At 41.5% G+C, this 23,676-nt stretch overlaps 4 protein-coding genes across 5 annotated transcripts; 3 read left to right on the forward strand and 1 right to left on the reverse strand.

Moving 5' to 3' along the window:
- The first annotated feature begins 658 nt into the window (after window positions 1–658).
- Window positions 659–8,048, forward strand: LOC101486572 (trypsin-like). 2 transcript variants are annotated; one of them, XM_076884456.1, is made up of 6 exons: window positions 659–840; window positions 2,120–2,188; window positions 2,828–2,978; window positions 3,172–3,313; window positions 6,938–7,195; window positions 7,497–8,048. In XM_076884456.1, the coding sequence occupies exons 1-6, from the start codon at window positions 834–836 to the stop codon at window positions 7,644–7,646; spliced, it is 777 nt and encodes a 258-aa protein (XP_076740571.1). In that variant the 5' UTR covers window positions 659–833; the 3' UTR covers window positions 7,647–8,048. The 2 variants fall into 2 exon arrangements, with proteins under 2 accessions (XP_076740571.1, XP_004545181.2); XM_004545124.4 differs by lacking the exon at window positions 659–840 and adding an exon at window positions 1,058–1,197.
- A 216-nt stretch (window positions 8,049–8,264) lies between these two features.
- LOC101485793 (cytidine deaminase) lies at window positions 8,265–10,558 on the forward strand. Its single transcript, XM_004545121.3, has 4 exons — window positions 8,265–8,562; window positions 9,381–9,492; window positions 9,913–9,970; window positions 10,210–10,558. Exons 1-4 carry the CDS (start codon window positions 8,376–8,378, stop codon window positions 10,348–10,350), a joined length of 498 nt encoding a protein of 165 aa, XP_004545178.2. The 5' UTR covers window positions 8,265–8,375; the 3' UTR covers window positions 10,351–10,558.
- Window positions 10,559–10,663: 105 nt separating this feature from the next.
- On the reverse strand, window positions 10,664–19,079 carry LOC101486084 (dnaJ homolog subfamily C member 16). Its single transcript, XM_004545122.3, has 15 exons — window positions 18,659–19,079; window positions 18,407–18,473; window positions 18,123–18,268; window positions 17,623–17,798; window positions 15,663–15,847; window positions 15,418–15,522; window positions 14,923–15,081; window positions 14,704–14,834; window positions 14,305–14,482; window positions 13,762–13,944; window positions 13,553–13,629; window positions 13,155–13,235; window positions 12,917–13,012; window positions 12,181–12,351; window positions 10,664–12,058 (listed from the first exon to the last, which is right to left on the reverse strand). Exons 1-15 carry the CDS (start codon window positions 18,844–18,846, stop codon window positions 11,578–11,580), a joined length of 2,424 nt encoding a protein of 807 aa, XP_004545179.3. The 5' UTR covers window positions 18,847–19,079; the 3' UTR covers window positions 10,664–11,577.
- A 1,283-nt stretch (window positions 19,080–20,362) lies between these two features.
- Window positions 20,363–23,562, forward strand: b3galt6 (UDP-Gal:betaGal beta 1,3-galactosyltransferase polypeptide 6). Its single transcript, XM_004545120.6, has 2 exons — window positions 20,363–20,662; window positions 20,998–23,562. The coding sequence occupies exon 2, from the start codon at window positions 21,008–21,010 to the stop codon at window positions 22,025–22,027; it is 1,020 nt and encodes a 339-aa protein (XP_004545177.2). The 5' UTR covers window positions 20,363–20,662; window positions 20,998–21,007; the 3' UTR covers window positions 22,028–23,562.
- The last annotated feature ends 114 nt before the right edge of the window (window positions 23,563–23,676 follow it).

Raw genomic sequence — 23,676 nt, forward strand, 5'->3', positions numbered from 1 at the left:
AAGCTCGTCTGCTTGTCCATCCATAAACCCCTTTGGTAAACTTTAGTGACAATACTCACTGCATGCTTTATTTTCCCAGGTAATAAACTTTGCCATACTAGGACTGCACTGTAGTGGTGCTGTTACTTCACAGCAAAAAGGTTCTGGAAACCTGGTGGATACCTGGAGTTTGCATGTTCTCACTGTTCTCCACTACTTTGGCTTCCTCCCACATTCCAAAGACATGCATGTTCGCTTAATCTGTTAATCGCTTAATCTGATAATCTGTCAAAATTAAAACACTGTACGAATGTATGGCTAAAAGAGTGGTCAGTAGAAAAGGTTCTCCTCCAAGTACTCTGGCTTCCTCCCACAGACATCGATGTTAGGTTAATTCATTAGAAACTGGCCATATGTGCAAACACTTGACAATTACATAAGCTTACATAAGAGTCAGACTTGTTATTAAAAACATTTTGAGAATGTTGGGTCCTAATGGTTGAAAATGTGACACGTTTTAAAAGGTTTACCACCAAAACTTTTACATTTTCCTTTTTTAAGAAAACACCAGAAGAACAGTTTAGAGCAAACACTGAATCATATCGCTCTGCAAGTGTTTTAGAACAAAAAGATGACGATGGTGTCTTTTTATGTGGACCTGTGTGTGCAGGGGGAAGCAGACGGAAATGCTCTCACGCTCATCTCAGTTTAACGCAATTTCTGAGAATAAAATTTTCCTTGTCCAGGTAAAGAATAAATGCTGTTATATGTTCTGCCACATCTCAGGTTGATATCAGTCCTCATACTCGTGCTTTTGTCCTGCGCTCTCTAACACCACTGGATATACTAACAAGATGTCTGGTAGGTGTATTTTATCATCTCTCTGGCTTGTTGGGTTTCACCATTGCACAGCAATACTTTGTCTCCACCACTAGACAATAGGCTGAAGCTGTGAGAACAAAGGCCCCAGAAAGAAAGGTGTAATGAAAGACAAGGCTGGGGATGTCTTTTTTTTTCTTGTACTAGGTCAGACTCTCCTTTCTGTGTGTGAGAGAGAGACATTTAGATAAATGGTGTATCATGGAGGGGAATAATGAGAGTGACAGGTATGAACACAATATAAAAGAGGCCCAAGTTCTCAGACTTGTCTCGGTGTGAGAGGATTGTGTTAGAGCGTGTGTCCCAGGCTGTGCGGATTTATACTCGACTCCCAATAAGGTGAGGAAGCCTTGCTTATATAGTATTGCTCATTAGCAGCGCGGGTGTGGAATTAATGGCAGTGTACCAGCTGATTGTGTAATAAGAAAGTAAAGCTTAATCTGGATTTTCTTTATTTTTAATTAAAAGTTCAAATGACTCCATTTAAATGTAGAACTTGGACAAACTTTATGAATGACTTCTGTGTTAATGCCCATAACTTCACCGCACCATTGTATTCATAAAATTCTAACTTTGCAGGAGTTCATATTGCCACAGACGACATGTGTTGAGACTAGATTTCCCTTTGTGAGGTTTTGAGTACCTTGGCAGCTTTTTGTACGTGTGTGTTGTGTGTTTGTGTAGCGATTTTGTGTATTGATACTGTCACTACTATGCTACATAGATCACAAAACTCTGAGATAAAAGTTCTAAGATGTGATGAATAGTTAGTAAATGATGCTGGTAGTAAGAGTGCTAATGCAGCCTGTGTGAACAACTTTATTTGATGTATTGATACATATAATTTATTAGCTCTGGTATTTTTTTTAATTCGTGTGTGTGTGCGTGTGGAGTGGATACACTTACAATTTTAGGAACTTACAACAAATTGCGTTTATATGCGTTGGCATGTTTCTAATGTCTGCCTGTGCGTGGACTGATTTGGTCATTATGTTTGTGAAACCATCTTGCAACCTTGTTGTGTTTGGTTACAAATGATCGCACACGTCACATGAGTTTCCTATTTAGGGATTTTGGTTTTGTGCAAAATAATACCAGAATTTTTCAATCAAACTGATGATTTTACCTCATTAGTCTGTGCAGATTATAATTGACAGCGTATGAGATTAAAATGTCTGTTTTTTCCACTCTACAAAACATCTTCATGTATTTGTGATCTGTGATACTGACCATTGATGCTTATTTTTTCTTCTTGCACCAGTTACTATGATGAACCCGGCTCAGTCCTGCCACCTCTTAATGGCCTTCCTGTTTGTTGCTAAACTAACAGGTGAGTCGATGACACTGACTACACAGTTACGCAATATCTGACTTCAGGTATAATCCGGTTTCCAAAAAGTTGGATGTTTTGCAAAATTCAAATAAAAGCTCAGTGGGAAATGTGGGAAGGAAATTTCAAAGTATACGATTCAAAGACCATCTTCTAGATGCTGAAACTGAGAATTATCATTCGATGCCAGCAACAAAAGCTAAGGTAGTTGCAATTAAAGATTAAAAACAAAAGAGGCAGTGGGACACTGTACAACAATTTGAATTATTCAGTAATATGAGTGGTATAAACATCTTTAATTCTGAGAGGCTGAGCCTTTCAGAATTAAAGATGCAAAGGAGTTCACCTTTCTGTGAAAAACTGTACAAGTAAACAACTACAATTTAGGTTTAATGTCTTCTCAACATAAAAATACTTACAGTACATTATATGATTAAAAAAATACAAAAACAATGCAAAATCCATATTAAATGGCCACAATTGTCAGGCACTCTGACAGCACTGCATTGAAACAGGTCTGATTTTGCTCATGGACACTGGAGAAAGCCACTGTCTGTGAACATGGAGGGTCACTGCAAAGAAAATACCCCTATATGTATAGAAAATTTTGACATAATCCTTTGTCTCTGTGTATCTTAGGTGCATATGGGAACAGAATAATTGGGGGTACACTGGTAAACCCTTACACCATCAAATATCAAGCCTCCCTCTTGTACAGCAACTCCCATTTCTGTGGAGGCACCCTCATCCACCCGCAATGGGTGGTGTCTGCTGCCCACTGCTGGAGGGCGTAAGTTACTGCAGCTGTACATCAGGAGCACAGACACTGATCAAAACCTTGCATTCATATGTTAATACAGAGCACATCAATGTTTTGTGCTATCATTATAATTATTAATACATTTATTCCTTTTTAAATATTTGGACAACTTTTGTGTGTCTTTGATCAGCTGAACAATTATTCATGTCTTCCCCTCTTGTAGGAGTCACACGATTAAAGTGGTCCTGAGTCAGCACAGTCTCACCCAGTGGAATGGATTGGAGCAGATATTCAACGTCTCCTTGATCGTTAAAAACTCACAGTACAGCTACTGGATGCTTGACAATGATATCATGCTGCTTAAGGTAAGGGACAGCCATGACTAAGACCTCATGATTTATTGTTACTGTTTCTAGACATTTACCTTGGGATGGGAGGTACAGATAAGTGGCACACCCAGGTTGTAGTGTGCAAACAGAGCAGGATGCTTAAAGATGTTTAAATAGTTAAGAATATTTAGAATAATTAGAAAAGTACAGATTTTCTATTGTACCCGTGCATTAAAAAGTAGACATGTAACTTCCAATAAGTTAGTGCATATAAACTGAGAAAAGTAGTTATAACAGTGGTAGTTGTTCAGTTGATTAGTGCAAGTTACAGCGCTGATGTAAACATCTATGTTTGTTGGGAGCAGTTTTGATTGTACAGCTGCAGGGAGGAAGGACCTGCGGAAACGCTCCTTCATGCATCTAGGATGCAGCAGTCTGCCACTGAAGTAGCTCTGCAGTTCAGCAACATTTACATGCATGGGGTGGGAGACTCTGTCCATCAGAAAGGTTATTTTGGCCAGAGTCCTGTCTCCCACCACCTGCACTGGATCTAGGGTGGATCCCAGAACAGATCTGGCCTTCCTGATGAGTTTATCCAACCTCTTTCTCTCAGCTGTCGATAAACTGCTGCTCCAGCATACAACACTGTAAAAAATGATGGATTCCACCACAGAGTCATAAAAGGTCTTTAAAAGCGCTCCCTGGACTCCAAATGACCTGAGCCGCCTGAGCAGGTAGAGTCTGCTCTGACCCTTCCTGTAAAGAGCATCAGTGTTGTGGCTCAAGTCCAGTTTATTATTCAGGTGAACACCCAGGTACCTATACGAGTCCACTATCTCGATGTCCACTCCCTGGATGTTCACCGGTGTCAGTGTGGTGGGTCTGCGTCTCCGGAAGTCCACCACCAACTGCTTGGTTTTCCCGGCATTGATCAGCAGGTGGTTCTGCTGACACCAGTCCAGAGTTCACTGTCTGTACTCTGAGTCGTCCTCACCTATGATGAGGCCGACTATGGCAGAGTCGTCAGAGAACTTCTGTAGGTGGCAGCTTGGGGAGTTGATGGAGAAGTCTGCAGTGTAGAGGGTGAAGAGGAATGGTGCCAGCACAGTTCCCTGTGGGGCCCCCGTACTGCAGACCAGTGTATCAGAGACACAGCCCTGTGTCCTCACATACTGTGGCGTTCTGTGAGGTAGTCCAGTATCCACTGGGACATGTGGTGGTCCACTCCTGATAGCTCCAGCTTGTCCCTCAGAAGTCGTGTCTGGATCCTCACAGTGCTTCCAGGCTTCTCCAGGTGAGTCAGAGCTCGGTGCAGGAGGTAGATGATGGCATCCTCCACCCCAATGCCAGGCTGGTAAGCAAACTGCAGCGGATCCAATGAAGACCTCACCAGGGGGCGCAGATGGTTTAGAGACAACCTCTCGAGGGTCTTCATCAGATGTGATGTCAGGGCTACTGGCCTATAGCTGCTGAGGTCGTTGGGATGGGAGTTCTTTGGTACCGGTACCACACAGGAGGTCTTCCACAGCTGTGGTACTTTGCCCAGCAACAGGCTCAGGTTGAACAGATAACCTAGGATGCCACACAGTTCATCTGCACAGCACCTCCGGACCCTGGAGCTGATGCCATCTGGACCTGCAGCCTTCCGCACCTTGATCTTGCGAAGCTCGTTCCTCATTTGAAGTGCTGAGATAGATAGAGTGGATTTTGGGGGAGGGGTGGTGTATGTTGGAGTCCACAGAAGCCTGGGGTGAGTGTGATGGCTGGGAGGTGTGAGATGAAAGACAGGCAGTCACTGAAGATGAGGGAGATTGCAGCAGGGGGGACTATGCTGGGGGAGGTGTGGGTGGTTGATCAAACCTATTAAAATATTTGTTTAGGTCACCCACCCCAAATCTCCTGCAGCCTGGGGGGTTGGTTTTTGTCCTGAGCTTGTCTTCAGGCTGCTCCAAACCCCTCTGATGTTGTACTGTTGCAGCTGCTCTTCTGTCTTCCTGCTGTAGTTTTCCTTCCCTTCCCTTATCTTCCATTCTAGATAATAGATAGAAGAAAAGTCTTTAAGCTGGTAAACAAAATTACCTATGTAGTTTATTTAGTATTACATCTGTCCTTTATAGAGGATTGTGTAATTGTGTTGCTGAGCTCTATTAATAATTTCCTGACTGATGATGAATCCCTCATTGAGCCAACAATAAAATGTTTTCCAGCAGTCGCGGAAAGTCGATTCTGTTCGTCTGGACATAGCATTTCCCGAGGCAGAAACCTTTTGTCACTCATCCAAGTGACTTCTTCAATCTCAGCTGACTGCAGGTTTGATGACCGAAACTAGCCCCATTGAATAACAACGGACCAGGAGGTCACGATCTTTAATATTCACCCTCTTACAACGCTGTGAGTGCTGTCATTCCTCAACTCTCTGTGAATAGTATCCATGGACATTTATCAATGGTCATGACAATTTGCATATTGATCATGATCATGAAACTGACCTCACAGCCTGTTGTGCTAGTTTCGATAATTATAGGAATGTACTGTTTATAAGTTTGGGGAAACCTGCAGTCAGCTGAGACTGAAGAAGTCACTTGGATACGTGACGAAACGTTTCTCTCACTGAAAATCCTACAGAACAGAATCTACTTTGTGGGATTTCCTTACCTGGATGATTGAGTATGCAAGTGTGTCAAACGGCATAAACTATTATGTGGCAACAAAACCCATAATAGTCATTAAACCTTATGTTTTAACTTTGCCACTTTGCTTCAGTTCGTTGAACTTTGTGGGCATTCCCTCTGCACAGCTCTCTTAAGGTCTTGCCATAACATTTCAGTCAGGCTAAGGTCTGAACTTTGACTGGCCAATCGATTCTTTTCATTTTCAGCCACTCTGTTTTATATGTTACTGCCCTTGGGATCATTGTCCTGGTACATAAGCCAGTGACTCTAGAATACTTTGCTATACAGAGGAGTTCATGGTCGTTGTGCTGTCTTTGATTTTTGCAACACGTGGTGCTGTGAAATTATGGCCAAACATCTTCATTGTTGCAGGAAGTCTTGTTGTTTCCTCAGAGTCTATTTTGCAAACTTAAGTCATATGTATGACTTGGGTTGGGTATAAACAAGTATAGCTTGTTTGTCATGAACTTTAACATTTCACATGCTCACTGAGGCCTAGAGAGTCTAAAATGTAATGCTCCAGACATGCCTGCAACTTATCCTCTTAATTGCTATGGAAGCAGTGAGGGTGTACTCAGTTTTTACCAGAGAACTCTTTCCTTTTCACATTACTGTACCTCGCACTATGATTCCTTTAAGTTTTACCGAGTTTCAGTAAACGTTTCCACAAAGTTCATTTTAGTATCTAACATTGTTGGGATTCTATACCCACTATACCCTCTGTCTCCAAATCTATAAAACAGTAGTTATTAGCTAATAAAATGTGTTGTCATAATCTGAAGTTTTCACTAACTGTGATTTTATAATAATTGTGTTAACATGCTTTTGCATCTTTTTCTGAATCATTCTCTCAACCTGGCAGGGACTGCAGAAGAAAACTAGCTTTTATGGCTAAATATGGCACTGTTAAATGATAGACTGAACGTTATATTATGTATGCTATGTAGACAATGTTGACTGACAGAAGGATTTGTTTTTTGTGGGTCAGCTGGACCGTCCAGCTATCATCAATGACATGGTCGAGCCAGCCTCGTTGCCAGACCCTAACTCTCTGCCACTGGAAAACCTGAATCTTTGCACAGTTAGTGGTTGGGGTGTTACCTGGATGTACGGCCAGAGTTTATCCCCCGAACTGAGGTCAGTGGAGGTGGAATTGTTCACCAGCTGCTGGAATTACTACCCCTTCAGGATCACAAACAACATGATCTGTGCTGGCTCTAGGAGTGGCGGGAGAGACTCCTGTCAGGTAACATATGTAAATACAAAAATTAAATACAAAAGAATGATACAAGACTTGGAAATGGACACTTCAGTTTGTCTATTTTACACTGATGACTTTGCATTTGTTTTTGCTTTTTAATGGAGTAATGCGGTAAACTTTAAATTGCCAAACAGCAGCAACAATGTCCCACTAACAAAAGCAATATCACTTCTAATGGTTGCTGGACTTTGCATATTTTGTATTTCCTTTAAAAATAAACAAATAAAATTTGTCCTATCAGGTAACAAACACCCTGAAATCTTTTTTTTTTCTTTTCCTTTTTCAGGGTGATTCTGGAGGACCTCTTATTTGTAACGGTAAATTTGAAGGCATTGTATCTTGGGGCATTGGCTGTGCGATTTCATACTACCCTGGTGTCTACACCAAGGTCAGAAACTACATTGGATGGATGAATCAGGTTATTGAGAACAGCTAATAACAATCCTTACCACTAGCTAACAGAAAATTCTACCTTGATTAAAAAAAAGAAGAAGAAAAAGAAACAAACTTGAATGGCTCCTGAAGGACCAAAAATGCTATGTTTATCTTTTATATAATTGTTTTTATATAATCACAGATATATTTGTTAAAGCTAAATTACCTGGAACCTACACCTGACTGACTTTTATTCCCACTGACTGAATATGATACAAACTGAACCAGGTTTTACAATTCATTCTGCTAAAAACACTTTTTTATGTTACAGTTATATTACAGTGTTATACAGAAATGAAAACATTGTCATAGATTTTGGATAACGTCTGTTTCAGGAATTGTTTTTGCTCCTTGAAACCTTCTATTGTCCACTGACTATAAACATATGGACCTTAAATAAACATTTTCTGAGAATAACCTGTGTTTTTTTCGGTCATTAAACTAAAACTAAAACTAAAACTCACTACGAAACTTCCTCAGAATCCGGTCAGGCAGGTGAGTCACACTTAAGTCAGAGTCTTGCCCAAACCCCGGTTTCATGTCACATCTGCACAAAAGTCACAAAGGGACAACACCTCCCTTTCTTTATGACAGCATGCTGACATTCTGGTGAGTGATTGGCTGCTTGTGCCCTCTCCCCTTTCCCTCGGTCCCATTCACATTTAAAGCTGAGCTGCAACAGGCTCACACACCAACTTTAAAAGAAATCTTAGAAAATACAACCGTAATCATGGCAGGAACCCAGTCCAACAGTGAGGTGATGCATATTGAGGATCGTGACATTAAACATGTTTCCAAAGAGACAGTTGCAAAACTGATTCAGCTCTCCCACGAGGCGAAGGAGCAAACCTACTGTCCTTACAGCAAATTCAGAGTCGGGGCTGCGCTGCTCACCCTTGACAACAGTGTGCATACAGGTAAGTCTCATGTGAAACTTGTTGTTTAGTAGATGCATGTATATCATATGAAGCTTTAAGGTAATGGTTTTAGGTTAGGGGTGAACACAAAAGCAAGTTATTGGCTACTATTTACTGAATGAATGCTGTTGCACCAAAACACAAAAGTAACTTTTAGCATAATTGTACCCTGAAAAGTATATAGTGAAAGACGGGAAGACGTGAGCTAAATTATTATGCTGTTTGTATCTGAGTCAAGTCAATTCTTGCTTCTTTATGGTGCAAGATCTCCACACACGAGTGAGAAATGACAAAACCTCCCAGCTCTTACCTTTGTTTTTGTTTTATCCAAATGAAATGCACAAGAAATTACACATTAGTTTGTTCTGAGTTGTCTTGATCCGCTGTGTTAATGATTACCTGACAGTTCAAATGTCTGGACTTGGTGCGGAAAGCTCAGATAAAGGTTTATTATTTATCGTGTGGCTCTACATCCTCAGCTTTTTATAATTCCACTTGACTGAGTTAAATCACATTTCTGAGAAGGAACACATCTTAGCGTTCCCGCGAGCTAAGGGAGCCCTTCGGTTATCACTTGCTTCAACGGCACTGTGTGCACCGAGAGGGATGTCAGACCACTGTCTACAGTAAAGCAAAGACACAAACGTCTGGTCAGTGTCACTGGACTGTACAAACCTTGGCAAGTGTCCCTCAGTGGGAATGTCTGGGGAGGGTAAAAGGCTGGTAAACAGCTGTGAATGTTTTTTACCATGTGAAGAACCCCGTTTATTGCTCATGTTGCCAAAAACAATCCCTTTCTATTCTTGTGTCTTCGGCAGGTTGTAATGTGGAGAATGCCTGTTACAATCTGGGAATGTGTGCTGAGAGGAACGTTATTGCAAAGGCAGTGTCAGAAGGGCACCGACGTTTCAAGGCCATTGCAATTGCCAGGTAAGGAGCACGTATAATTAACACACACACACAGTAATCTGGAAAGTTCTCCATTTCCACAGATGCAGGCATCCTTCCTGCTGTTGCAAAGTCTGAGACTATGACTCACTCCACATTGCATGTCTTTGTGCACGTCGCTAAACCTTAAGAAACACAGACAGACTACCAATGTTATTTCTTAAACCAGGTTAAGACTTTTTTTGTCTGTATATTGTTTGTTAGGGAAGAGTTAAGGCTGTAGGATACTTCTCCTTAGCAGTCACAAATCTTGAAAAAGCTGGAGAAGTGATACTATAACTAAGTATGTGAAATTCTGCCGTGAATCCTAATATTAAATAGAAGCCATGAGTTTTTCTTTCTACATTTCATATAAGTAAACAACTATTTGCCAATTCAAAACTCTTCTTCTCCTTTCCTCAGTGACATGAGTGACCAGTTCATTTCCCCATGTGGAGGCTGCAGGCAGTTCATGAGAGAGGTATTAACTCTGCTCATTTTGGTTTGGAACAGATTTGTTTAAAGGGGACCTTTAATCTCCAGTCAGTGATTGTATACAGTACACAGTGACAAGCTCACACGTCACTCTAGCCAATATTTATCCTGTTTGTGGCCTGTGTAACACATTAGAAGGTGCTAGTTTGTCATTAAACAAACATTTCAGTGTGAAACACTTGACTATCCTGTAAGACTCCAGCCCTTTGCTTTCCCCGTTTACAGTTTGGATCAAACTGGGATGTATACTTGTCAAAGCCTGATGGCTCGTATATGAAGATGACTGTGGAAGAGCTTCTGCCAGTTTCCTTTGGCCCCGAAGACCTGACCAAGAAGAAAGTGTCTTACATTCCTAATAGCAACTGAGCCAGTCTTCTAGTACGAAAACACACGAGTGTCCGTGACACGCAGCGTACTTCAAGCACATGCTGATCATGCATTGATGTAATGTAGCAGAAGTTATATTTATGGTCAATATTTGTTCTTGTATTATTTGTTGAAATGTAAACAATGTCAAATATTTAAGTGTACTCTAAATACCAAGTGATGCTAAAAATATACTGTGGAAACAATGCATCTGACTCAATTAGTCAACCATTTGCCCGCTTGTATATGATGAGTACTGTGTAGATACATAAACAATGTGTGTCGGTTAAAAGAAGCACAAACAACAGAGATATCAAGGTCAAACATATTTGCACACTTTAATAAATAAACCGTTTTAAAAAGGAATTTAGTTACACTTCATTTTATACAGTTAGAATGACTTCCAAAAGACATAGAAGAATACAATTATTATTTGTTGAGCAGCAAATTATTCTATTACAGAGACAAGGGTGAGTTTTATGATGTGATTTTAGGTCTACTTATTCCATGCATTAACATCTGCTGTGGTTAAAGGGCCAAGTATTAAAATGGACAAATATACGGTTTGATTTATTGTTCCTGTTGATTGGAGGTAACAAACAAAACAGGTAAATCAGCCTCAAGCAGGTTAATCAATATGCATTTCACCCTGTTATTGGGTGTTCTGAGGCTGTGTAAGTTCTGTTTGTCTGAAAGCGATGTCAGCTATGAATAGCAAACTAAAGTACAAAATCAAATTCAATTGAAGGATCCTGCAATCCCACAGAGACAAATCATCTGTAACAGTGCAACAATTTCAGTTTGCATGCCATCATTAGCCTGCTCCCAAAGAAAGCCTCTGAAGTGTCAGATTTTTCCATCAGTGGGACATAACGTTAAAAGATCAAACTCTAGGGAGGTGTTAACAGTGGATGGAAAGTTCAGAGGTTCAATGTGGTTTTAAAGTCCTTGAGCAGACAGAAATAAACGCACATCTCCCATGCTGCATGAGTTTAACCTCATGAATGTAGATAAACATTTTTGCACTCACAGCTAGCTAGAGCTAACGTCTGAGCCGTAATGCATTGTGTGGATGTAAACACGTTAACAAAACAATTAAGAACGCGCATTCTGCTGTTGTAAAACACTGGGTTTCAACAGTTCAGTGGCAAACTACATCTGCAAAATAGAGCTTTTAAAAAAAAACAACAACAAACAAACCTGAAAACTAATTTTCTTAATTCAGCTTCAGCCCTCTGCAGTGTCGTCAAAAAGCGTGGGCCATGCTGGGACACGTATCCTGGGCAGGGTCCCTTCCATTAGCCTCTCCATCCACAGTCCCAGCCTGTCAAGCTTATGGTGGACTTCTATGCTAGTGGCCCTGCTGGAGCCTCTCCTGGAGCTGGATCCATCCTCCCTGGAACGGGATCGCGACCGGGAGTGTGAGCTAGACCTTGACTTGGAACGGGACTTCCTCCTGCTGTCTGAGGAGAATGAGGTATCAGAAGATGAATCGCTGCCATCGTCCCCTGTGAACACGGGTCTAAAGAGGCAGAAATATTTCTTGTGGCCATTCAGGGCCAGGACATAGCCCATGTAGTTGGAAGACTCCTCCTCGTCATCTGAATGGCTCTGGCTCTGCGCACCATCACGATCCAAGCGAAGGAGTGATGACATCCAGTGGCGATGCTTATCGGCGTTGAGGAAGGAGAAGTGGAGGGTCTCAGACCTGCAGATAGGCAGCAAAGAGATTTAGGATTTAGGATAGCCATTGGAGGATATTAGCAGGCCAGATCAATAGTATAGCAGATACCACTTTAGACTCATGAAAAGTAAAACCTCCACACTTACCCAGAGAAAGAGAAAACCTCCTTGGCAAATTTCCGGAGCAAAGCACTCTTGGAAGAATTGGTGAGCACCAGCAGGACATTGATGTGGCCAGGCCTCAGCTTGACAAGGTTGCTGGTGTATGTAATGCCTGTTAGCTCTGTCACCTCCACAAAGTCCTTTTTTGGAGGACGGCTAAACAAACCAAAGAGGAAAAACTAATGAAATATGCTTTTGTAGTTCATGTCCATATACAGTACAGTGCAAAGGTTTTGAGTCATTATTCATTTCTTTATATTTTGCTTCCAAAGAGCCAAATGTTTTTGTGAGTTTCAAAGTTAGTCTTGAGCAGTAGCTCTCCAGGCTTTCTCGGAGGTCTTTCAAAGTTTTTCTTTGCACACTGCCTTCTTTTGCAATCCTTTTTAGTGCAGTTTCATGTTTCTCCTTGTTTGTTTGTTTTTTTGTTTTTGTTTTTTTACACCACTTCAAAGTGACCTAAGAATCCTTCAAGCATAAAAAAAAGTATCTAACAAAAATGACCCATACCTGCACTCTCTTTTGACAAAGGTTTTTGGTGTATTGGACTGAGAAACTATTAACGCACAAACATTATTCTATTAGGTCACATGGAATCATCCATGATCCTGCCTGCTAGATAAAAACCTACAAAATTTCAAAATATGCTTTCAAAAGCATTATTTCCAATTAGAGTCGCTCATGGAAGGTATGAGAGTGGCTCTTATACTTGTCATTACATTACCTGAAGGTACTTGCTCTGCTCGATGCATCATCCTCAGTTCGTGTTTGCTCCTTTGGCTTTGGTTTTGGTTTTTGGGGTTTGCTCTCACCCGGCTCACTGAAAATATACCAAAGAAAGAAAATCATCAGTCTTTTGAGATCATGATATTTTCCCAGAGTTTGACTCAGCTCAACATCTGCAAGCACCTGCCAACCAGTCAAGTTTCAGTGTGCATGTCTGCCAACAGGGTCTACTTCACCTGAACGCCTGGATGATGACGGTGCCAAAAACAATGAAGAGAGCTGAGAAGATCAAGGACAGAATAGGCATCATCTCTCGCCTTGCAGGAAAAAAATGAAGTAAAAAAAGGAGTTTGGATTGAAACATACAGGAAAAAAAATACAATGCACAGCGCAAACTTTTCATTTCAGCTAATTTTGTCTCTACATGTTGATACACTTTAGAGGAGCAGCGTTACAGCTGTAATTAAAGACAGAACGTAAGAACATACAGAGCCACCTCAATGTTCATATTCATTCTGATACAGAATGATTCACTTACTTAATCATTTCAAAAATATCAGGAAAAACAAACATTGTTTGACTGTCTCTTTCTTACAGTGAACTCAGCAGATTCCCTGGATCAGTATTGTCTTACCAATTTGAGTAGAGAAGGTCATCGTATATTTGAAGCATGTAATCATAAGCAGCATTCATCCACCGAATGATAAAAATCTGGTAAGGGAAAAATAAGGACATTAATGCAAAAATATAATTCAATGAAGTTCACCCTCAGATGAATGTGTGAATGCCCATGCAGACCCAGCCTGGCAGGCTCTCGACTAAAGCATCTACGCTGGCACTTACGGGGGCCATCTCGTTGTTGAGTTCTGGTAAGGTGGCGTCTGAAGTCAGATAGGTGGGGTCCTTCTGAAGGAGCTCCAGCTGTTCATGAAGGTGGTACTTGTCTTCCTCGCTGCCATTCCAGCCACCGCTCACGGAGCGGTACAGGACTTTACCAGTCTGGCTCCGCCTCTCGAGAATCACCACCTGTCAGTGTTTAGGAGCACTGTGACTGTAATTTGAGGCGCTGCACCATCTTTAGTCTGCACATATCGGTAATGTGACACATCGTATCAGAGAGATCTTCCATTGCAAGTTGTTCTGGGTATATGAAGGTGGTTTGCCAAAAAGTGCAGGATGTCCTTGAGGTTTTGTTTTTTTTGTAGCAATAACAGACAGAAAAGTGATGATTGTTACAAAGCAGTGATTCCCAAAGCGTTGGCCGGGGTGGGCCGCAGTAATAACAGCCACTAAAAAAGATTTTCTGGTTTTTAAGCGGGCTGCAGAACTCTTGACTTTGGGGATTGCTTTTGTAAAGTATGGACTGTGTGTGTTTTGACCACTGACCTGAGCAGAGTGTGCTCCCTGATTTTGGAGCAATGCCTGGCAGAGAGGCTGCTGCTGACGCTGGTAGACATATGCAAACCGTAGCACATCTTTGCTGTTGGCTGAGGCGAAGTCCAGGAAGGCCTTATTGGCTGTGAGATAGGCTGGGTCATCGCCTGTGATCAGCAGCACACAGTACCTGCAACCCACTCACAATCAGCTCCCCAGCCACCGCAGTCAAATGTAGCTACACAACCTTTGCATTACCATCATGACAACTGTCCAACTATTCTGCTTCTTACAGTTATAAAAAAAATTATTTTTCTTCTAACAGTCTTGGCTCAGTTTACAAGAGGTCAATCTAAGTAGGATCATAAGTGCAGGACTATTGACTACTAATCTGTTCACAAAATGTCTTACTTCCTCCGCCGGTGGAACTGCTTGACAGGACATAGCTCATCAAAAAGCTGCTGGCTGACCAGTCGTGGCACCTGCAGGAACTTGTTGTTTGAGACAAACTCGTTCATCATCTGTCGCTTCATCCCTCTGGCCTGATAAAAAACAAAGATCCTTCTATGTAAAGTTTAAATCGATTACCATAAGGAACCGGCTTTAAGCTGCAGCATATTCCTGGTGTACCTGGATGATGTCAACAGGCTTCACCGTGTCTTCCTTAAAGAGCAGCATGGTGGGAGCATATGTGTTTATGTTGAACTGCAGCAGGAGCCTGGTGCTGCTTGTGCCACTCTGGTCCACAAAGCCGAAACGCACATAATCTCTGAAGGCGAATGCTGTCAACTGTGGGGTCGAATGGAAAGATTAGAGCCTGAAAGGGTGCTCAAGACAAAAATGACGCTGCTTTTGTATTAGTTTTTGATTGTTAACCATCTAAGGTGAAAATAAATTAGATAAAATTCTGTGCGGTATATAAATATAAAATTAATCTATTTGGAAAAAGGAACAATTTTAAGTGGAAGAGCTGCAAAAACAGAGACCTCTGCACTTGCTGTTGGGAGTCTATTTATGTGCCGTCATGCATTTTTGTTTTTTATAAGCAGGGGATGAGGCAGGCTGAACAACTCATTCTGTAATGAGTGATCTATTTGCTTGGAGCTGGATGTGTTCTTCTCCTACCTTGTAGAGCAGGGGAACAATGGGGATCTGATCAAACAACAGAACTCTGGGTTTATTTTCCACATGCCAGTTTTCAAGAAATGCCATGTAGTTATCGTCAGTGATCTACAAAAACAACAGAAATTAGCTGAAAAATATACTTCCTGCAACTTTATTAGCCATGATGACTAATCTATAAACACAGAAGAAAAACTGATGATGGCACACACATGCAGTAGCAGCACAATTGTGTCAGTTTTAGTTACCTTCATCACCAGTTTCTGGGGCAGCAAATCTTCAACAAACTGTCGCAGGAACTCCCGCACCACTGCCTGATGGAAGAAGGTCACTTTTCCGTTCACCACCCCGATGATGGAGGGAGCACGGTAAGCTCCCAGCTGCTTGGCCAAAGCCCGATCAAAGCCCAGGTCTACAATACCGATGCCTACACCTGGAGTAAAAATAACAACAGATTACAGTTGGACCTGGCATACTAGAGTAAAACAAATCCTCTGCCTCAGCAAGTTAAAAAGAAATAAATAAATCCTAAACAGTATTGGCAGATTTGTTATCATCCAATAATTTTACATGGTGAGTTAATGTCATTGAATGAAACCTTTTTTTTTTCACTTACAACAAGCTGATGGCAAATTTCTCTGTATTCAAATATATCTATGGCTAAATCTGTTTATAATAATAAAGGATGCAAGTGATGTGAGTAAATCTTATTTCAGCTCTTTCCCCTTGGACACCTGGTAGTGCTAACCCTCGTTTCTCTTTTCTGAACTGAGTTTCAGGTTTCTGTCATATTTCGGCCTGCTTCCAGAAAAAAAATGACTGTGTGTGCATAAGAGGTTTAGCGAAGGAGGTCTATACAGCTTACTGGGGCTAGTCTTGGAACAAATATTCCAATGATCTTTACTTATATACACCGGAGAGGATTTTAAATGTCGTCTTTACGAGGTAAAGAGTTAAGATTGATTTTCACTTTCACTAAACAACTACTGTGAAGCTCAGGAATAAGAGACTCTTAAAGCCTCTAAGAAGAACTACTATTTCCCTAGTTTAAGTCATAAAATGACCTGAACAGCACAGTACTTAATACCGCTTTAGCATCAGAAGCTACACTAATTACCGAACCCGTCCAGACTCAAGCACCACTGTTAAGTTTGCAAATAATACAATCACGAGTAGCCTCCTAAATGACGCACACAGGGAAAAGGTTCAAATTATAATAGTATGGTGTGTGAACACAAAGACCAAAGAGATCATTGTAGACATCTGGGCTACAAAATAAACCACACATGCACCTCAAAAAAATCTATACATTAATGAAAGAAGCCATGGAGATAGTCCCCAACTTCAGGTTTCTGAAGCTGGGATTTCTTGGGATGGCAAAACCTCAGCAGTTGTAGGTGAGTCACAACAGCTGTTTGACAGACAAATAAAGGACCCTCCACACACCTTAGACGCTATTTATTATGCTCGCCCCATGAGGCAGGCACCTTCAGAGCTATGCTTCTTCTGTATCTCACGTACAGTCATGTTTTCATCCTTCAGATAGACATATTTATATGGGTACATGACTTATTTTATCAACATTTTAGAACTTGCGTAATCATTTTGCACTCTGTCCAGTACTATAAAACTGCTAACGCGCCCTCACTCTTGCTGTTCTTTTTAGCTTTGTTAGTGCAGAATTTTTAATCATTTGTACTTCTTACATTTTACTTGTTTTCTTTTTTATTTCTGTCACCATCTAAATGTTACGTGCCACGGGAGATTAGTATCGCTGTAATTTTGTTATGTTTGCATAGTGACAATAAAGGCCTTGAATCTTGAAGCAAAGCAAGAGACTTTTGTTAAACAGTTGTAACATCCACCTTGTGAAATTCTATGTAAATCCCAGTTGTTCTCACAGGTGACATCAGCTCGGTGCAAGAGGGTTGCATAAACAGCAAGACGGCTGATACAGACTAACTGTGCTTCTAATAAGCCAAACTCTCAGCTATTCACAATCATTATATAGAGTTGAGTTCTCTTGTTTCACTCTTTGCTTCAAGAAACCAAGAACAACAAATAAACCATAATGAATAATTAAAGAAGTGCAAGGCTCTCAGTAAAGCATCTCAACACTGTTGCCCTAATGGGCAGTTGTGCAGACATTAATCTTGTGAGCTGATGCCTTTATCCCCAGATGGTGTTAGGACACACTGATATCCTTACCTAAAGGCTCCAGCTCCTGCACGGTCTCCTTCCACACTGGCTCGATATGGATGCATGCAAAGCACCACTCTGAGGTCACTTTTATTAGGTATGGCCTCTTGTGGCTGTCTGGAAGGACTTCGTTGTTAAACTGTGCAAGGCGAAGCATGTACTTGCTGTCTGAAAAGTCTCTGTTCCTGGAGAAAAGCAGGGAAAAACATGAAGTGTTTTAAGATCTAACCTCAAAGATGCTAACAGTACACAGCTTGAGTGTAAACTGCAACTGTAACTTTCATTTGTTTGCTTGGGTTGAATTAGTGTTCATGAGACAGAGAAGCTTCTCCAAAAAAAGAAAGAACAAGAATAACAGGATCAAGTCTAAATATGTGTAAAAGGCAAAATTGATGTATTCAGTGTATGAACTGATGTGTGATGTATGTAAGGAATCTGCTTATATATATTTTTTTGTTTGGTTTGCAAACACAAAGAGGAGCCCAGATTACACTGACAGCAGAGGGTACCTGGGGAAATGGAAAAAGGACTCATCAAAGTAAAAGCTGCTGTGAAAGCTGCGGAAACCATGATGCTGTGACTGGCCAAAGTGCTGGTTTTCATCCTTCTGCCCAAACCGGTCAAAGTTGGACCTTCGCTCCTCATTAGATAGAATCTGTGTGCAAAACAGGAAACGGGAAACGATAAGGCTCTGACAGTAATGTCTGCAATATGGGGACGAGACTATGATAAAGAAAGTGAAAGTGAATTAAATGAACCATGTTAAAATGCCTAATGATCCCTTTTCACCCACCTCGTAAGACTTAGAAATCCTGATGAACATGTCCTCAGCATTAGGGTCCTTATTTTTATCTGGGTGCCTACAAAAGGGTGACATTACGGATTACCAGCAGATTCAAAGAGGGTTACATTTAAGGTTCTGAAACAGGCCTACACAGTGATGGGTTAAGCAAATACTAACAGCAGTTCATGCCAAATGTGAAATGCTGACTGTCAGCTAAGATATGATGGGCTGACATTAGGGGCCCGGTTGTCAGTCACTCACCATTCTCTGGCAAGCCTCTTGTATGCCCTTTTGATTTCGGCTTGACTGGCACTCCTGCTGACACCCAGGGTGTAATAGGGGTCATATTCAGAGGCTGTTTTCACCAGCTCTGCGCTCAAAATTAGCATAAAGATGGCGAGAAAAGCTGCACATTTCCCAGACTGTCGGCTGGTCCTCCAAACCCTCATGATCTGTCTGTCTCTGTCCTTGACCAACAGTAACGTCAGTTATCTACCGTACTGTCCAGATGAGTAACGCTACAAAGCTCTCCAGCAACAGACGGGCTTACATGATCACACATGCCGAACTCTTTGACTGCTATGCATAACCACACACAACATTGTAGTATTTCACTAAGACGAAGCCATTATTTCCAGGAACTGATGGACATTAGCACAGTCGGTATCATGCCGGCGATGAAAACCAGCTTCCGGTTGAAACTTTCAAAGTAAATGAAAATTAGGCTAACTAAAGGAACAATAACTGAAAAAAAAAAGTATAATTCAAGAAAAATCCATAATTAATTACAAAGAAATAATAAAAACCACACGAGAGCTAATAAAGGCATTGTCGAAAGACTGATCAACTTATGATAAGATGACTGCCGATGATAGATTTTTATTTAAATAGCTTAGTGCAGACCTCACTTGTCTCAGTTAAGGCCAGAGTTCATGATTCAACAATAAGAAAGAGACTGGGCAAAAATGGCATGGCCTAGTTAAAGCCCTCACATAAATCCTTTTGAGATGTTTTGACATGACCTTAAACAGGCCGTTCATGCTCAAACCCTCCAATGTGGCTGAATTAAAACACTTCTGCAAAGAAGCGTGGGAGAAAATTCCTCCACAGTGATGTGAAAGACTTATTGCTGGTTATCACAGACTCATGACTGCAGTTCTTGCTGCGAAGGGTGACACAAACAGTTATTAAGTTTAGGGGGTAATTACGTTTTCACACAGGGTTTGGACAACCTTTTTCCTTTGAAATTATCATTCAAAACTGTATTTTGTATGTACTCGGGTAATCTTTGTCTAATACAATATATATATATATATATGGTCTGAATAGTGTACGTATAAACATGAAATACTTTTCACAGCAGTGTAGATGAAGGAACAACTAGCAGCAGTCTTTTAAAGCTGCATTGTTCAGTGGTTAATAACTGAGTGGTCAGGTCACCCATCACTGATAGCTCCTGGTATCCTCCCGAGCTCTACCTCACACAGACCCAATAATGACAGCCTTAGTATTTGAGGTTTGTGATTATCTTTAATTTGCCAAAGGACTTGCATGCTTATATTTTGAAGTAAACATAACAACATCCGGTCTGGGCTCCAAGCTGGAGAATGACTACTGCGCATGCTCTAGTTTACAGCTGTTCACAGCACTCAATTTTCTTCAGTCTGCTTTAATTTTAGATTTTTTCTTTATTATCACAAGTGGCAAAATTAGATCTCGCAGCTATTTTTTTTGTTGTTCTTTTTTGTGTTGTTTTATATTACTGTAATCATTGTGTTTTATCCGTTTTTGGCAAAAAAAAAAAACTGCAACATTGAGTTGTGGTGTTTGTCTATTTGCTTATGCTCATTTTTAAGAATAAAAATTAAATGAAATCTTTGTCAATATAAACCTATCTTTTCGCCATTTTAAAACCTCTATTTTGGGGGGCGGAGGTTCACTTCCGTTTCCCCTGCGTCACGAAGACCCGTAAGTGACACTACTTGGAGGTAGACAGTGATTGCATTGATACCTTGTGTGCGGATCTCTGAACGGTGAATGACAGAGGCTGCTTATTGTAACCCAGACTGACCCAGTGAAAAGACCAAGTTTCCATCCTTCCTTCCAATATGAGCTGTCTTTCTGCGTTTGCATACCGCGCAGTGAGCTTACAAAGTGCGCAGATGGTCTGGTCTCGGTAGCTAACGCTAGCTCTGCAAAGCTGCTATCAGTGGTCCGCTCCAGCTGTACCGTTCACACCACAGGCACACGCTTTCATTTGCTAAGGTAACTAACAAACTCTCTTCAATTCAGTTCATAACTGGTTACTGCATTTGTGTGTGTGTGTGTGTGTGTGTGTGTGTGTGTGTGTGTGTGTGTGTGTGTGTGTGTGTGTGTGTGTACTGTTAAGCTACTAAGCTTAGAAACCAGTTGGTGCTGCAGAATCATGGGTGAGTGAAAGAGCTGAGGTTACTTTGCTAAAGCATCTACGTGAAAACAGAAAGACGCAAAAGCTCTTTGCTCATTCCCCTTTAACTATACTTGTTCATATTTATGTTTGACAGTTATAATTCGTGATGATAAAGCTGATATATTTTGCCTCTTTTGTTTTTTCACCCCAGAGTCCGCATCATGAATCTGTTTCGTCTGGTGTGCCGCCACAAGACAGCGCTGGTCATTGGCACAGTTTGCAGCTTTGCTGTAGTTCTGGTCTTCTTAGCAAAATGCACATCAGAAACCCTAAAACAGGGTCACCCCGATCCTCCTGGCAGAGCCCCCCAAGCCATCGGTTTTCAGTCCCGCCCAGCGCAACAGAATCCTCCCTCCGCATCCAAAGACTTGTCAGCATTTCTCGTGGTCCTCATCACAACAGGACCGAAGTACACGGAGCGACGTAGTATTATCCGCAGCACCTGGCTTGCCAAGCGGGACTCTGATGTTCTGGCCATGTTTGTAGTAGGAACACAGGGCCTTTCCAGTGAGGACCTTCAGAATCTTAACACGGAGCAAGGGCGGCACAAGGACTTACTCTTACTGCCCGACCTGCGAGACTCTTACGAGAACCTGACCCTCAAACTGCTGCACATGTACACCTGGCTGGACCAGAACGTGCAGTTCACGTTTGTCCTGAAAGCAGATGACGACACATTCGCTCGCTTGGACCTCCTCAAAGAGGAGCTGAAGGGGAAGGAGCCCAACCGGTTGTACTGGGGCTTCTTCTCGGGCAGAGGCCGGGTGAAATCGGCGGGGAAGTGGCGCGAAAGCTCGTGGGAGCTGTGCGATTACTACCTCCCCTACGCGCTGGGCGGCGGCTACGTGCTCTCGGCCGATCTGGTGCATTATGTGCGTCTTAATGCAAGATACTTCAAGACGTGGCAGAGCGAGGACGTGTCGTTGGGTGCGTGGCTGGCACCGGTAGACATCCGGCGGACACATGACCCACGCTTTGACACAGAGTACAAATCACGTGGCTGCAACAACAAATACCTGGTGACGCATAAGCAGAGCTTGGAGGACATGTTGGAAAAACATCAGACTCTGCAGCGCGATGGCAAGCTCTGCAAGGAGGAAGTCAAGCTGCGTCTGTCCTACGTGTATGACTGGAGTGTGCCACCCTCACAGTGCTGCCAAAGAAAGGATGGGATCCCGTAATCATTGTTTTCTAAAAGGCTGAAGTTCGCTTTATATCTATAGTCATGTCGTCAAAGTCAGTAATGTTATCGGATTTTTCCTTTCCACCAAGTCTCCATTGTTAGACCGTTTAAAGTCACCTAACTGATACAAGACACACAAATTGTAGCATTTGTGAAAACACAAAAAGGGTGCAATTCACTGTTTTTTGATTTTATTTTTGTTTGCTCATGTTAAAGCAGCTTTAGGAGCTCTAAACCTACAATTAGTTTCATTTCCCTTTTGTGTGGGTTTGACATGTTATAGCTGTGGTTGTGAGGGTTTGGATGGAGAAAAAGCCATGAACGAAGAGATTCACATTTTCACAAATCAAAAGCTGTGTTTCAAACACTCTTTTGGGGGCTCCACACATTAATACTCACTTTTATGTGGTTATAGAGCTAAAATCACCCATTTAAATCAGAGCGACAGCTTGAAGTACGATGTCGGGTATCAGTTTTACGGCTTGGCGTGAACCGTCAAGAGATATTGCTCCTCGAGTATTTTAACAGAAGCCATCTTCAATCCTGCTTCGTTGTTGAGCCCCTTCGGTTTTACTGTAAGTGCTTAACCTTATCACCTTCTGCCTACTTCTTTTCAGTGTCTGTATGTTCTCTTAACCTGTTGGACCTTTTTCTACATATATGAGATATGCTTTAAAGTTATTACAGTATAGTAGCTAGTACAAGAAAAACCCAGAAAGGAGATCGTTACCCTTCTGTTGATTCTGTTGATGTCTACCTTTTTTCTTTTATTTTATTCTGCGGCAAACATGACACACTGGTATTGAGTTTGGACGGGCTTGCAGTGGGTGTGGTCGCTGCTCATGGATACAGTTTGTATTTAAAATATGTTTGAGAAAATTTGCAAAAGTCGTAGATTGACTTTTTGTTTACGATCGATGGCGCTCAAGGTTTTGCGTGTCTCAGAGAAAATGGGCGAACATGTGGGATTCGGCAGGACTTCTTTTTTTTCCTCATGTTGGAACCTGTTTGAGAATTCCGTTATGGTACTTACATTTCTGATAGAGCACTAAAGTCCAGGCGTGGATATTTTACTGTACAGAGGCATAAATCTGAATGTTTTGTTTGCAACACAACACGGATGCGGGAGTCGACTACCGGCTGGCACTGAGTCACTTTTTTTTAAGCATGAAGACTTGTTTTAATTTCTCTCAATCGTTATTTATCCGTTGTCTGTTTTCTCTGATGTTAGCCTCCCGAACGGAAACCCACCTTTGTGATGTCAGTGGCTGTTTCCCAAAACTTGTGAAATCTGTACAGCAGCTTTGATCAAAGGGGTAAGATACATTGGAGCGCTTAAAAATGAAGACTGCTGCACAAAGGGCAACATTTAAGCTCTTTTTTTTTTTTTTAATGACTGCTGTTACATTGTTGTGAATAATGACTCTTTCTCAGTGTTGTCAGTAGCAGATTTTAATTCAATGCAATTCAAGTGTTTGTCACTTTTTTTTATATATATATAAATATGTAAATGGTCAGCTGCCCCTGGATGTTTTATTAAAAAAAGAAATAAATTATTCTTGTCATGTAAATCTTTTACATCAGTTGTTTAAAGGGGCACATTACAGCCAAATGCATTCATAATGGAGAACTCTACAAAAGGCCGGT

Source organism: Maylandia zebra, linkage group LG5 (genome assembly GCF_041146795.1).
Source record: "Maylandia zebra isolate NMK-2024a linkage group LG5, Mzebra_GT3a, whole genome shotgun sequence".
Taxonomy (NCBI): Eukaryota; Metazoa; Chordata; class Actinopteri; order Cichliformes; family Cichlidae; genus Maylandia; species Maylandia zebra.